Source organism: Passer domesticus, chromosome 3, assembly GCF_036417665.1.
Source record: "Passer domesticus isolate bPasDom1 chromosome 3, bPasDom1.hap1, whole genome shotgun sequence".
NCBI lineage: Eukaryota > Metazoa > Chordata > Aves > Passeriformes > Passeridae > Passer > Passer domesticus.
This window is the reverse complement of record NC_087476.1, coordinates 34,677,450-34,693,182: the sequence shown is the minus strand read 5'-3', so window position 1 is coordinate 34,693,182 and position 15,733 is coordinate 34,677,450. Positions and strand designations below refer to the sequence as shown.

Sequence of the window (15,733 nt, the reverse complement as noted above, 5' to 3'; positions counted from 1 at the left end):
CAGAAAACCAAATAGTTTTATATGCTAAAATTTTACCAAGAGGCGTGGAAAAACATCCAAAAACTTAAATGACACTGTTTTCTACTCACATCTGAAATTGAGGCAGGTTTTCAGATGGTAAAGCTAGAGCCAAGTCCAGAAATTTGCAAGCAGACAAATACAGGTTCAGCCACCTCTGGCTGTTGTAGGATGTGGAAAAACCATTGCCGCCTGTATAAGTTGTCTCCAAACCAGCAACAGATGGGCCAGAAGTTCTAAAATATATTATAGCAGGGAAGTGAGTCATAACAACCTTCTGCCACATTAAAAATTTTAGTCTTCTTACTTGCCTTTACAAACACACAACTCTTTATTTACCAGCATTATCCTGAATTCATAAATCGAATCCCAACACAAGTCTGTGCCATGAGTGCAGCTCTGTATGCATATACACATATATAAATATATGTGATAAAATGTCAATGTATAATGAATGTATTGCACTGTATCTTATTCCCAGATATTCAAATTATGAGGAAGTTTAAAATTGTCAGTCATGTTGATATTACTTTATTTGAGGGAAAAACTCTCCAAAAAAACCCTAGGAAAAAAGTGAGCAAAACTTGGGCAAACAACTCTGGCTCATTTGAGAAATCTGCCTCTGCTGCTAGCATTGACTGAAACTGGATCACACTGTACAGAAAATAGATGAGATAGAAATGGATAATAAACCAAGAAGAATTACCTACCTCACTTATCTAATAAGAGAAGAAACTATGCTTTTATTTAGACAAAAAAGGTGCATCAGTCTTATTTAGAGTAAGTGTAAGACACAGAAAAGGTGTAAGTCATGCCATACAGAATTTAATTACAGCAGCAGTGCATTTTAGTCAGGCAGATATTGTAAGAACTGAGACACTTATATAATTTCCCTTAGTGATTTATGATCAATCTGACAGCAGAACTTTTGTTTTGTCCTGAACAGTCTGTCCCTGGTACAGCAGTCAGACTGAACTACCCTTTACTTGTTCTTCTCATTTGAGCTCAACAACTCTAAGACAAATTATTTTCAATAAAGACTCCACTCCCCATCAGCATACCAAGGGATTTTTATAAAGTGAAGCAGGAAGTTCACACATTTACCTGGAAATGTCTTCATCAGCAGTGAGCTCCTGTTCCATCAGTAAAAACACTTGCACCTGAAGATCAAATGCTGTATTTCAATACCATTTTCAATGGACTGTGACTTGGGAAAGCCTGAGTAATAAGCCTTAGACAAATAGTTTGGAGCTTTATTTCCTTTCCTGTAAGAGTGGACACTGGCACCTTAAAGGTCTTTCATCCCTTATATATAACCTGAATAACACAAAGGCCACAAGGAACTGTCTCTTTTATGGCCAGGAAAGCTCTCAAAGGCTAATCCCTCCATTACCTAGAAAGAGAGCAAGACCTAAACAAAATGAGAATAAAGTACTGTTTAATGGAGCAGGTCAGGCCCAGGTATGAATTCCCAGAAGCACCACAGTCCTGCTAACTGAAAGTAGTGCCAAGTCTGTGGTAACTTGTGTAAAGGCCAAGGCACAGCACAGGAATCAGAAGACCACACTGAGTAGAATGGGTTTTCTATTATTTATACTATTGACAGGCTTAAAATTAAATACAACTACTGCTAAAACAACACACTTTAAAATATTTTACATAGCTTTCCTCCTTCTATTGCTTGGATCTGTGGTTATTCAAGGGCTATGTTAGGCACCTGCAGATTGAAAAAATAACTAATCATAGCAATGATTCCGGTTTTCTCCCTCTGTTACTCAATCCCTTGGGAACTCCTTGAATAGCAGGCTGAATGGATCACAGCATGCACCAACCACTCTCCTCCATTCCCACTGCCAAAGCTGAAACCCAAAAGAGTGTGTCAAACAGCCAGCACAGGAGATTCTGCAGGTAGAAACTCTGGAAACAGATATTTTTACTGTTTTGTTGTGAAGAGTAAAATAATAAAGAAGAAATGTGAGCTGAGCCTTGTATAAATCTAGTTACAAAATTTAGTCACAACGTGAACTGAATGACCATCCAATAAAACATGGATTCTGACTCCTATACATGGATTCTCATTCCCATTGCTGAAGAAGAATGACCAGGAAAGTAGAAAGAGGGAACACTGAAAAAGAAGAACAGAAGTGGGAATGGTGGAGGGGGTACACATACATAAGCAGAAACTGAAGCAGGATTCAATAGGGATGAATGAGGGCAAATGCAAATTTAATTCAGGAGACAGCTGAACAGCTGAAACAGTGTAAGCTAACAGATACTAAATTTCATCACAAAAAACAGACATCAGGACTATGAAAATAAGTCAGCTTTCAATTTGTGGCCATTGCACATTTATTTGTACTATCTCTAGAACAGATTTTATTAAAAATCTTGAGGAGGAATGAGGTTGTGTCTCAGATGTGCACCAGTCTTCTAAATAATGAATGGCACCTGCAACTCACCAGTTCAGTGATCATGGTTGGCCACAGTGAGGTAAGGTGCTGTGGAGACATTCTTAAAAGTAATACTCTGAAAAACAGGAACACTTGGGAATGAAGAGTGGGCACCTGTGGCAACCGGAGACTTTCTACCAGCCTTTCTGAAACAAAAAGCCAAGAAGAATCCCTCAGTTCAGCATAATTCCAATGAGAATCTTCTCCTTCCCTCCTTTACTCTCAATGTTAACTTTAAGTATCTGCCATGCTACTGTTCCAGTACTTTACTAGTTGTATTCTGCCAACATAAAGAAATAACACTCCACCAAAGAAAGAACAAAATAGAGAAACCTCTAAAGAGTACAGTTGCCTATTTTGGATAAGTTCTGTACATAAATGCAATAGTGCATCTGGGAACTTTGCTTATCTTATGCAGAGTTTCACCCATTACAACAGGAGGAGTTAACAGATTCCAAACAATACAAAAACAGCCTGAACAACTCGGATGTATTATTGTTATTAAAACACTGAGCCATCAAAGTACTTGAGAAATTACAAAGGGATGATACAGTTGTATTGAATTATGGTCACCTCTAGGCTTTCAGTACATACAGAGGCAGAACTGTAGTTCAGACCAGTAAAAAATCACCTGATTCCATGAACATAATAATCTCAGCCACTGACTTGACTGGAAATTTTAAAAAAACCAACCAAACAAAAAACCCCCCAAAAAATACAACCACAACAAACGAACCAAATAATTTTACAAAAAATAGATTCCAGAACAAATGAAACAAAAAAGTTGATGCAACTGATTTTCCATATAGAAGAAGAGACCAAAGCATCCCTTTGGTGCCATGAAAAAATTATACATTTAAAAGCTGCTGCTAACTATTAGCATCACCTTAAAAAGAAGATCCAAGCAGTTTCTATTCCCAGCCACTTAAGGTAAAGGGTCATTGTAAGAAATAAACTTCAATGATAAATAGGACAGATAAACTGAACTGAGGAAAAAACACCAGCAAAAGAAATCATGAATTCAAAATGTCAAGGTCAGTTTTCCCATCTCTCCCTAATTGATAGGTTTTTGTACCTCAGATGTTCATGTCAAAGCATATTGTGCAGGTATCCAAGGATATTGATCAAGGGATAAAATGACAGATCTGTGAAATTATCTGGATTAAAGTCAACTGGCAACCACAAAATCTGAATATTTTGTAGTCATTTAAGACTGAAAACATTTTAACCAAAAGCTGCAGAACCTTTGTTTCAGCAAAAGAAACAGTATCCCAGACTGATCTTGCAGGATAAAAATTTAACCTGCTGTTACTCTGTCACAGCAGCATTCCAGAACTAGCAGGATTCCAGGAGCCCAGTGAAGGATGCCCATTTCCTGACCTTGTATGTCTGGCAGGTATTTCTGGTACTGGTCTATCTCGCTGCTGAAGATGGCAAAGGCGAGTCTCTTGAGGAGCATGGCGCGCTGCTCCAGCTCCGCGTCTCTGTTCGCGAACAGATTGAGGGAGCTGCTCTGCGCCACGGCCACTCGTGCTGAAAGAGAAAAGGGAAAGGCAGCCAACAGCTGATGAATTTCAATTCTGCTTCACTTCAAGGCACAAAACTCTTTCTTTGCAATAATGGGGTTTGAAAGCAGATGTTAAGATGATGTATGGTTTGCAATTTGAAGCTGTGACCAGAAATTCAAAATAAAAGTTGAAAGAAAACCTCTAAGTATACACAATAGTGTCTGGGTTTAGGGACTTTGGGAAAGAGTTTAGCCATTTTTTAAAATGCAAAATTAGCATGCACTGATGCTCAAAAAATTATAAAGTGCAGAATAAATTTTTTCAAGCAGTTAGTGTCAGATCTACAAATCCAAACCAAACAAAAACCACCCCACCCACTCTGCTTAATCAGCTTTGCCATATAGGCAAAATTCACTGCGTGCCAGGATGGTATCAAATTCTCTCACTTCGGGTTATTTATGGAGCTCCAGAAACAAGTAGTCAAAGAAAACATGAAAAACACAGAATAAATCAAATTGGAAGGAATGTTGAACAAGCATTTTCTTTAAGATACTTATTTTTCATTTATTTAATGTTTATACTGGAGAGGAGTCACGACTATATCAATACTTACTCATCAAATCTCTGAATGTGGTTTTGTCATGTGTCATCAAATTATCCATAATAGCTCTCCAACTAAAAGAGGAAAATCATACACACATCAGAAAAGCAAGAAAAAAGCAAGAATTTTCAGGAACATTTGCAAATTTTTTCTGCTCTTTCAGTTTAGCCTAAGGCTTCCAATCCAAGCTCTCTGCTTTATAAGGTACCATTTACGTGGTGTTACTTGATCTGAAACTGTGTTTCTTGAACCCCCTTCTCCAAGAAAATAAGGGATGTCATTCAGAGGGACCCTGGCAGTTTTAAGAAGTGGGCCCATGCAAACCTCAAAGTATGAGGCCAAGTGCAAGGTCCTACAAATGGTCGGAGCAATTCCAAGCACAAATACTGGCTGGGCACAAAATGAATACTGAGAGCAGCTTAGAGGAGAAGGACTTGTGGCTGATGGTGGATGAAGATAAAAAACTGAATTTTATCTGCCAATGTGTGCTCACAGCCCAGAAGGGCAACTGCATCCAGGGCACCAGAAGTGTGGCCAAGAGATCAAGGGAGGTGATTCTTGCTGTGGTAAGACCCCACTGGGAGTATTGCATCCACCTCTCTCCACCAGCATAAGAAGGATGTGGATTCCTTTGAAGGGTCCATGGGAAGACCACAAAGATGATCAGAGGGCTGGAGCACCTCTCCTATGAAGATAGGCTGAGAGTTGGGGTTGTTCAGACTCATAAAGAGAAGGCTTCAGGGAGATCTTCTAGCAGCTTTCCAGTATCTAAAGAGCCTCCAGGAAGCCGAAGAGTGACTTTTTACCAGGGCATGGAGTGATAGGCCAAGAGGGAATTACATGTAATGTAAAGTAATCCCACTTTTTAAAAGAGGGCATATTTAGAAACTAGGAAGAAATTCTTTATTGTGAGGGTGGTGATGCCCTGGCAGAGGTTGCCTGGTGAAGCTGTGGATGCCCCATCCCTGGAAGTGTCCAAGGCCAGGCTGGATGGGGCTCTAGTGGAAGGTGTCCCTGCCCATGGCAGGCAGATTAGAACTAGACCATCTTTAAGGTCTCTTGCAATGCAAATCATTCTATGTTTCTACAAAATGTTAACCATGTTTTCTCACAGAACTTTTTTTTTTTTTAATTTTAAGATAATTATTTTTAAAAATAGATTTGCTCATAGAAATATACCTCATCAGTTTCATATTTCATGTGGTAACCTAAATCACAGAAAATCTCTTTCTCTCAGTAAAGATCTATTGGGAAATTTTGGCCCATATGTTAATGGAATACATAAAATTTGTAAGGGTCATTGATATAAACCAGAAGAATAAAGTCTTACTGGTTAACACAGGAAGCATCCATCTGGAAGAAACTGGAATCCATAAAGAGGTCAAAGGCTTCCTTTTTCCATGCTCTCCTTGTATACTGATATCCACTAAGACTGCTTAATAACTGGACACAAGCTCGATAGCTGGATGCATTGTGAGCACTAAACAAAGAAAAAGTCAACATAAACCAATTTTGAATTGTTGCTCTACAGAAAGTTTGATAGACATCTAATCCTTATCATGCCTGTTTCAGCCTAAGTGCCACCATCCAAATTCCTACTGGCTGTAGACATCTACATCAATTCAATAAACTAAAGATACCTGTGATTACGGAGGTAGGGCACAACATAGTGCATAATATTTACAAGCAAAGGAATAACTCTCTCTTTTTCATCACTGTAGAAAACCATGTCCAGGAGATGAGCCAAAACCTATAAAATGAGAGGAAGATATGTTATGGTGCATTCTTAAATTGCTTTTTACATACCATTCAGCATTTTTTTGGTGTGTGTAATGTTCTTTACTGAACATTCAAGTTTATGATAGAAGTGGTCACATTTCAGGTACTATGCAAAATCCAAAGTATAAAGACTCCATCATCTTTATAACTCATTAAGGTAAAAGCACAGAAACACAAACTTCTAGTTAAAGCACTCTAGAGAATAAACTACAAACAAAGAAAAAATTCAAAGACTGACTGCAATTATCAGCAGCAAATTAGATGTACCATAAAGATAAACACATAAAGCTTACAATCAAAAAAGTTGGCTATACTACATATCTGAAAGGCCATTCTTTATACCTCATCTATCTCAATGGGTTAGTAACAAACTTTTATGTGACAAGACCCAGAATCCACTCACATCAGTGTTTCCCATTAAATTTCCTTCTCCAAGTTTCTAGTCCAAAGCTTTTCACAATATATAAGTTTATTATAAGACACTCTTTATTATCTTATTATTATTTCAAGGAAATATTTACCTCAGAAAGTAATGTCAACGCATGGACACTATAAACAGATGGAGTTATATTTGAAGTTTCCATTGCTGGAGACAGCATATCTAAATGAAGACAATAATAATTAAAAAATGTCCAAAGTTAGTTTTCTCAAGTCATTATTCACCTTACAGCATATTTTAAAAACATACATTTTGAAGATGCACAAGCTTTGCCAGACACACTGGTGCTAGAACAATACTGAAGAATTTTACATACATTCAAATATAGCAACGCTGTTCTTTTCATTAATACTAGCATGAAAATTAATATTTTGTTTTAAATAAAGATGAAAATGAACCTACCTTCAACATCTGATTCTAAGTTGTTTCCATCAACCATAATCTTGGGGGAAGGTTTAACCTCTAAGTTTCGTCTCAGCCAAGTGGTCTGTTCCAAGGAAGAACCAGCAATGGCCCCAATGGCATCCACTATCTTGTGTGTTACATCCTTGTAGAGAAAAAACCAAACAAACCCAAGCATTTTAAGAACATTGTGCAGAAGGACGGTATTCATTGTCCTGACATGTGGAAAATCCATATAACCACATACAGAATTGCTTTCAAGTAATTTCTATATTATCAGTGATTAATAACTTCACAGAAAATGAGAGCTTTTTCAAAATATTGTAAATATAAGAAGAATATATTAAAGAGTAATTTCATAATACAGAACTGATATAAAATATTTCTGGTACATTCAAGCTTCTAGTTCCAACCCCACTGCCACGGACATGGACACCTTACACTAAACCAGTTGCTCAGAACCTCATCCAAGTGGCCTTAAACAGTTTTAGTGATGGGGCATCTGCAGCTTCTCTGGGTAACCAGTTCCAGCACCTCACCACCTTCACAGCACAGATTTTTTTCCTAATATCCAATCTAAATCTACTCTCACTTTGAAGCCATTCCCCCTTGCCCTGTCACTGCATGTTCTTGTAAACAGTCCCTCCCCATCTGTCTTTTGGCTTCCTCCAGGTACTGGGAAGCCTTCCCTTTTCCGGGCTGAACAAACCAAATTCTTTCACAGCCTTTTCTCTTAAGAGAGGTGCTCCATTGCTCTAATCAACTTGGTGGCCCTCCTCTGGACTTGCTCCAAGAAGTCAGTATCTTTTCTGTGCTAGGAACTGGATGATCTTTAAGGCCCTTTCCAACCCAGGCCACTCTACGACTCTACGATTTATTGTTCAATATTTTAAAAAAAATGCATACGATAAATTTCTTACCTGTAGATCTCTTTGATCTTTCTTATTCTCCAGACTTGGGTTTTTCATTATGAACTCATTAAGAACACTGAAAAAATTTAGAAGTTGAATAATGGATTTTCTTCTCATAATACATTATTCAGCAGTTTTCAGAGTTAGGACAAATCTGAAGACATTTATTTGCACAATATTTATTCTCTAAACCCACAGGGATTGCTACTTATCAATATTCCAGGAAACATCTTTTCAAGTTCCTCAAGTTAATTTTGATCATAAGAGTTTACCAAGAACATGTTTTACTTGATTATATACAGAAGTATCTTCAGAGACAGTTTACTAGAGAAGATAAACTCAAAATATGGAAGAAAATGGTCCTTGAAGCATTATATAGAAAACATATTCAAAGTCATATTTTTAACAGTCAACAAACTGTTTCCATGGTGAGAAGTCAGCCCACTCTAGTGGACTTCAAATACCCAAGAAGTATTAATTGTTGTTATTTTCAGGAAAAATCAGAAATTTACATCTGTTGCTTAAATTAACATTAAGGTGAGGTTGTGGCTTATATCATATAATAATATAAAATTTAATATATGTGGCCATTCCTCAGAGAAGAAACTAATTTGATAAGACCCACAGAACTGAGGTAATAACTCTACAAGTCAAAAGTAAGAGAGAGTTAAAACCACTAACACTTCAGGATAATTTCACACACCCTACATTTGAGCAGATTTGAAAATTGCAAATATCAGAAGCACTTACCCAAGTATAAGAAACTGTCCCGGTGCTGGAAGACCAACCTGTATGGAATCCTTTAAGAGAAGCAGCAGTGCTGCCCAGCTGTCCACTAAGCTGGTCACTGGAATCCTAAGGGAGAGAGAGCAGCAATGTCAATGATGAGAACATCACCTCCCTCAAGTATTCCCCCAATTTCTTTCTACATCACATCTCTCCTGTCAGATATTGGGAATCAAGACCCTTACAGCTTTTTTTAATACTAGGTTTCTAGATCAAGTCCTTAAGAAACAGATGAAGGCAGAAGTAAAGCAATCTCAAAAGATGCTTTTCATTACAAAGCTGGAATGGCATGAATTAGTTACATCACAATTAAGATCAGCTTTCTTTGGGCAAATTACCTGCAGGATTTTTAGGTGGGGGAAGAAAGGTATGCAGTACTATGGAACACACAAAAATAAACCACCTTTTTTAACAAATCTACTGATCAAACCCATTCTTTCTTCACTACTGATATTACACAGACTGTTTACCATCCTATGACAAAAAGATGTATAATATTCAAATTGATTATCTGCTTCCCAATGACAGAAGTAATGACAGTAGCTTCTTTTCTTACCTTTGAGTATAAGCATAGAAAAACTGCAACATGCAGACTTCCAGTGAAAGATGTTTCTAGAAAAAGATATGAAACCTGTGTTGTCAAAAAGAAGTGGCATTTTTTTCCCCTCACCAGGGTAAAATTGACAATGCTATAATGTCACTGCAGTGTCTAACCATATAGCTTAATTATGCAGAATATTAAGAGTGTCCATGCGGACATCCATCTGTAAAGTTGTAATTCTCTTCATTTATCTCTTGGATATAGTGAAAATTTTCACAGTGTGCTGCTCAGCTTTGTCAATGAAGTCCCCACATCATCAGTTCTAAGCTTCTTCAAGAGGACATAATATAAATTAATAGGATCTGTACAGCTTCCATACCTTGTCCTTTGCTATGGCTGGAGGCTGCTTCAGAACTTCTTTCACTGTCTGTATGACAGTCTCTGTTCTCATTACACTGATAGAGCGAACCAGCTCAACCAGCAGAAGTTGTTCTTCACCTGCTGCAGGAATAACCTAAAAGAACCAGATGTATGCCACAGATTATCAACACAGACAAGGGCTATGCCAAAACTAAGGCAGCTGTCCTTATGGGATTGAAGTTTCATCAACTAGGAGCTCATCTAGAGACCTGGTATCACCTACTCTTGCCCTGAAGAATTCAGGAAGATTATTCCATTCTGAAATCGTATCTCCCTGACAGTACAGTGCTAATTAGAAATGCAAATACTGTCCATACTTCATTGTATTTTTTCACTGGAATGTCTGAATTTTCTTCTTCCTAACACTAAATCACTTAAAATTATTAGAACTATTTGAAGTGACCACTGCAATACAAACATACCTTTGTCCTTGAAGGATTTTTGTTTTGCCTCCTTTCATTCCATACAAATGCAATAGCAGCCATGAAGTGAACACCATGATTCATTGAAATTGGACCCAAAAGTTCCAGAATCTGTTGCCTCAAATTCTGAAATATGAAAGCAGAACACATACCCGTTAAATAAACACCTCAGCCTGATGTTCAAAACCTTTTTTCTGCAGAAAGCAAAGAGGTGACACATTGCATTGAACTGGTATATTTTAGCTTAAAAGAATATCCAATACTCATTTATAAAAGCCTGTTTTTTGTGGTGAGTAGATGAGGACAAAGGCATAAAAATGAAATTTAGATTTAAGGGAAGAGGATGGAAATTATTTTGACAAAGGCATTAATGAACAACTTAAATTATATTATCCCTGATGTTCTGACCTTAGTTGACCCAAGATTAATAGTGGTGATGGATGCAGCAGCAGCAGCAGTAGTTTTCTCTGAAGAATCTGCAAGGTGCAGGATGCTCCACAGTAAAGTCACAGAAGACATGATCATGTGCAAGATAGAGAGGATCCCGTTGCGTGCTTCAACCAAATGCTTCTGATCTACATTAACCAAAAGCTAGTGGGAGAGAAGAGGACAGGTGTATTCAAAAATATTTATATTAAAATATACATATTTGAATTCAAATATTCAAATTTATGTACACATAAAGAGTATATTTAAAATAGAGAAAATTTTGACTTACCTAACATGGGAGCTTTCAACCTTAACTCTTTTTTATAATTTTTTCACTAGTTCTTAAAATATGTACGGCTTTGAGACTTTTAAAATAATAGAGAAACTTTTGATTGAGTTGTGCAATATCAAATGTACTCTGAACATAGGAGGCCTGATGTCTACAGCAATCAATTTTGTATCCTCTGTCTATACCTTTGCAAAACAATTATTTCAGAATTTTAAGTGTAGCTAATACTCCAGGCAAAATTATTTATTTACATAAACAAAACCGACTTTTCAGTCACTTTTAAATGCATGGCAAGCAAAGGGGTGTAAGAATGGAGAAAAAAAGCACAAAAACAAGATTATCGAGAAAGCAGGGCAAAAGCTTTGTATGGAACCTGGACCAAATTCTTAACAGACACTATGCTCAGAATATCAGACCTAAAAATACTGCTTGACTACAAAGAAAAATTGTGAATACACAGAAGGAGCAGAAGGATAATGTCTAGACATATCACAAGATGAACACAACAAAGGCAGCTCTAAAAAGTGGAATTTTAAAGGCCTTAAAGTTAAGAAATTCAACTTTAGTTATTTCAGAGTAACATAAACAACCAAAAGAAGAAAACAAATAAAAGAGTATTACCTTAAAAGTATCATTCATAGAAACCTGTTTTTTTATTTGTATTGTCAATAAACCCCCATATTTATAGCTAAGACAATATATTTGTTATTTTTGTCAACCAGATCTTCATAATTGCTAATAAAATCACAGTCCTTAATTTGACATGTATTGCATAGGAATGTCTCAGACACCCAGGTAAGTTTACCTGGTGATACTGTGTAGATGGATCCAGGAGGCAGTAATGAATTATTGTTGTGATCCCTTCTAATAAAGTGAGAACCATATCTGGGGGGGTGACTGATGCCATCCAGAGAGGCCTAAAAGAAGAGTAATTTTTTTTAATGAGTTAATCTGATAGTAAAGTAACTCAAAGAAGTCAAATTCAGTTAAAAAGATTATACCTCTACTTATACATACCTATTATCAGATAACCCAGTTTCATATTTATACTGCTGAATTAAATTATCCAAGTTCCTGCAGAGCTGAAGAGTCACCGAAACAACCACCCTTTGAAGAACTTTTCCCATGTAAGGCAACGTAGAAGTGATAAGGCCAATCCACTGGGGATGCATTTTACAGGCACAGTGCTGGTGCAAAGCTCGTATCACTGCACACAGAAACATGCCTTGGCAGGTTATTGGCTGGGAATGTAAATACTGCAGAGAAGTCATCGGCTGCTGGGGACCAATGTGCTCCAGGTCTGTTATGACAAAGTCAAACACCGTTTCATTTTCCTCAGGCACAGTCATTACTCTGTGTTCCAGCACAATCAGCTGCTGAAGTACTTTCAAAAGTTGTGACTGCAGAGTACTACCATTGTCAAACTCATCCTCAGAAAAATTTATAAGGCTGTCTTCAGAGAAGCCTTCTTCTACAGCCACTATGTTTTTTCCAGCTACCTTTTCACTGTGCCATTTCTGGGCACTGAAGATAGACGACAGCAGACAATGCAGGATCACTTTCTGAACCTTGCACTTGGACAACATGTCTGAAATAAAACTAGGAAAGCCCTTGGCAGAGCTTTCTATCACTTTTGCCAGCTCAGCAAAGAGGAGTGTCAGAATTTCTATACTCATCATTTGCATGTTGCGGTTTCCTATGAGGTCTTGTGAGGTTACTTTAACGTGAGTTGGATAATGGCTCCGCATGTAGTACAGACACAAGGAGATGAGAATTTCTATGTACATAGAGCTCCGAAAGTTATGGTTAGAATCAACTGGGATGTGACTATAGAAATCCTTGCCCATAACAGATATTCGATGCCTGGCCAGAAGATTTTGGAGCAATGAAAGCTGAGGAGTGTATGCGTTGTTGACACTGGTAGTGGAGATGGCACTTACAAAAGCTGAAGGATTTGTTTTCAGAATTGCCTTAATTGCAGAAAAAGCATACAATGTCCTTGAAGAGTCATATAACTGGAGATAAAGCAGCACATGTTGATACAGTGGATGGATATTGAAGTTAGGAGATTTTCGCATTCCTGGGGATCCAACATCACTTTCTATTTCTGAAATTTCTCCTTCTCCACAACTGTACCAATTTTCTAAATCAAGACCATCACTAAAGAAGACATTTGTTTGTTTAAGCTTTTCTGTTTGTGCTTTCTTCTTCTCTTCATCTTTCTTTTTGGCTATTTTTACCTTAGGTTTTGCACCTGGTTGCTTACCCGCCTCTTTAACAATTGTTTCCTTTTCTGACATTTTTTCTGGTTGCTTTCCTTTAAAGCTGAACTGAATACTACTGTGGCTATGTTTTCTAGACTTTGATTCAGTGGAGGAAAGAGTAAGATCAGAGAAGGATTGCTGGCTTTCTGCAATACAAGGTGAAGAGTTATTTCTTGACATTTCATCTCCTAAGCTCTCAAGTCCAGTCTCAGTTGAGGCTGACAGTAACTGTGAGCTGTCATTACTAAGTAAACTACTCTGGCTACTTTGAATATTTTGATCATCACTTTTTGTAATCTCTACAGAGCTATCCAATGAGCTGAATTTACACGAAGCATCCTCAGAGTGCAGACTGTCTTTAACTGGTTCAACTTCTTCTTCAAGACCACTTACAACTTTGCATATAAGATCTGTAACAACTTGTTGCACAATTTCATCAGGTGAGTCTTCTTTCAGAGTCTGAGAGCTATCTTGAGCACTCAGGCTTTCTGTTTCCACTTCATAACTGATGTTGTCTCCAGTAGATGACTGAGAACAGCCAGAGTCAGAACTCTGCAGTATTTCAGCCTGATGATCAGGAAGGTCAAAATCAGACACAACCATTGGTATGGTCTCACTGCTGGTACTTAACAAGGAAAGCCTGTCACTCAGAGGATTGACAGTCAGGCTGAAGTTCTCCATTTCATCCACACCAAGTTGTTTCTCATTGCCTTCTTTAGGTATAATAAGTTGTCCTTGGCTTACAGGCATGTGGGAGAATGCTTGATAAACACAAAAAAAAGTATACATATAAGATTTTGTTCTTCCGAATAAGAATTCATAATAAAAATTTAGAATTTAAATTATTATTGAGACGTCAGATTATGAAGGTATGGTAAATAATGTCTTTCTATTATACAGAAGAAAAATAAGTTAATAAGCAAATGACAAGTTCACAAAAACAAAGCAAAATTGTTTTAGAAGTACACCTTAGCAAAACAACATTATACAGTCTTATCTGCTTTTGTTTTCACAAGAAACAGAATTAGTAAATTCTAAACTAAAATTATGCAATACATGCAAACACCTTCAAAACTTATTGGTATGTTTTCAGCCAGCCCCACATTATTCATAAAAATGTTTAATTTCTTGGTTAAGCTTCAAGCCATATTCCTATGTTCTACCAAGTCTCAGTAAGATGTAACAAAATGCTCTGCATTAAAATACTTGCATATAATTTTAATGTAAAAAATACAACTTTAAACAATACTTGGGGCACACAAACTTGAATTAGGAAAATACCACACAAATGCAAATATAAGCCATAGTTTATTCCAACACATTTTTCAGTTACCCTCAAAAATTTCTACTATGACTTTAACATTGCATGTGAACAGCAAGCAAGGAAATTAGGGAACTTCCTATAGTCTTCTTGTGTACATACCATCAGCACAGCTGAACTTCTGCATGAACTGCTTTTCATTTTCTTCCTCAGGGTGATTGGGAGATTTAGTCCAGTAACATTCAGCCTGTACTCGCTGAACAGAAACTCGCTGAGTTTTTGGATGGAGAAGCAGTAGGAGCAAAGGTTCAAGAACCCTTGCAATATCATGTCTTTGAAGCACCTGATTTAACCAGGCTTGTCCCACTGACCACGTAGAACCATCCAAGCTATTGAGGCTGTCCAGCATGATAAACAAAGATCTAGAATGGAAAGAAGAAACAATCTGGTAGATATTGTACACTGCTCACAGAGTAATCCCATTTTAATCTGATATATGACAAGTTTTATGTCGGTACATACTCCAGTCTCTTCTCCATACAAAGCAGTATTTTCTTTGGAATCAAAACTTTGAACCTGCTCTTTTTATTTTAGTCTAGTGTAATGAAGGAGTGGGCAGGAAGAACTAGTAGCAAAGTTGCTCTAATAGGAGCAAGATCAAGTATTTGTACAGCTGTTAGCATGACAAGTCTTTGTTGCCTTGTGATATGACATTAAAAAATATTCAATTTTAAAAGCCAATTCACAAGGATATATAAAGAAGAAAACATTCAAAGATCTTGTCTTCAAGAACAGAGAGGAGAAATACACTTGACAATTCAGCAGTTCCTACAACCGTTATTTTCTTCTTTTAAGTTTTAGCCTTGAGAATCCTTTTCAGACTTATGGAAAAACAATACTGGACTCTGAATTTTATCTACTATTTTACCTTCCCCAGTAGTACATGTTCATAAGTTTTTAGCTGTATGCAGAGAATTGATCACCATTTATGCAATGCGTGACTGCATAAGATAAAGAAATAACCTTTTTACTCTGCACCTTATAGCTAAGTATGCAATACAAAATCTAAATAAACACTCTTCTACAACATTTGTGGTAGCTGAGGAAGACAAGAGTAGTTCAGACTCCAGATTCTCAGTGTTTTCTAAGAAGACAGGCCAATACCAGAACAGAAAACAGAAATCCTCTGCTGCTTGCCATAAATGACCTCTTA

At 37.2% G+C, this 15,733-nt stretch overlaps 1 protein-coding gene across 1 annotated transcript in view; it reads right to left on the bottom strand.

Annotated features, from left to right (window-relative positions):
* The window catches only part of DOP1A (DOP1 leucine zipper like protein A), a 61,896-nt gene that overhangs the window by 7,153 nt on the left and 39,010 nt on the right, over positions 1-15,733 (bottom strand). Inside the window, exons 19-36 of the mRNA XM_064412552.1 lie at positions 14,683-14,942; positions 12,013-14,020; positions 11,801-11,912; positions 10,686-10,868; positions 10,278-10,403; positions 9,815-9,949; positions 9,451-9,506; positions 8,859-8,963; positions 8,118-8,184; positions 7,198-7,342; positions 6,878-6,957; positions 6,218-6,327; positions 5,908-6,057; positions 4,590-4,651; positions 3,849-4,001; positions 2,478-2,614; positions 1,123-1,178; positions 90-254 (exon numbers count right to left, since the gene is read on the bottom strand). Coding sequence (XP_064268622.1) covers positions 90-254; positions 1,123-1,178; positions 2,478-2,614; positions 3,849-4,001; positions 4,590-4,651; positions 5,908-6,057; positions 6,218-6,327; positions 6,878-6,957; positions 7,198-7,342; positions 8,118-8,184; positions 8,859-8,963; positions 9,451-9,506; positions 9,815-9,949; positions 10,278-10,403; positions 10,686-10,868; positions 11,801-11,912; positions 12,013-14,020; positions 14,683-14,942 — 4,110 coding nt within the window. The remainder of the gene's footprint in view (positions 1-89; positions 255-1,122; positions 1,179-2,477; positions 2,615-3,848; positions 4,002-4,589; positions 4,652-5,907; positions 6,058-6,217; positions 6,328-6,877; positions 6,958-7,197; positions 7,343-8,117; positions 8,185-8,858; positions 8,964-9,450; positions 9,507-9,814; positions 9,950-10,277; positions 10,404-10,685; positions 10,869-11,800; positions 11,913-12,012; positions 14,021-14,682; positions 14,943-15,733) is intronic.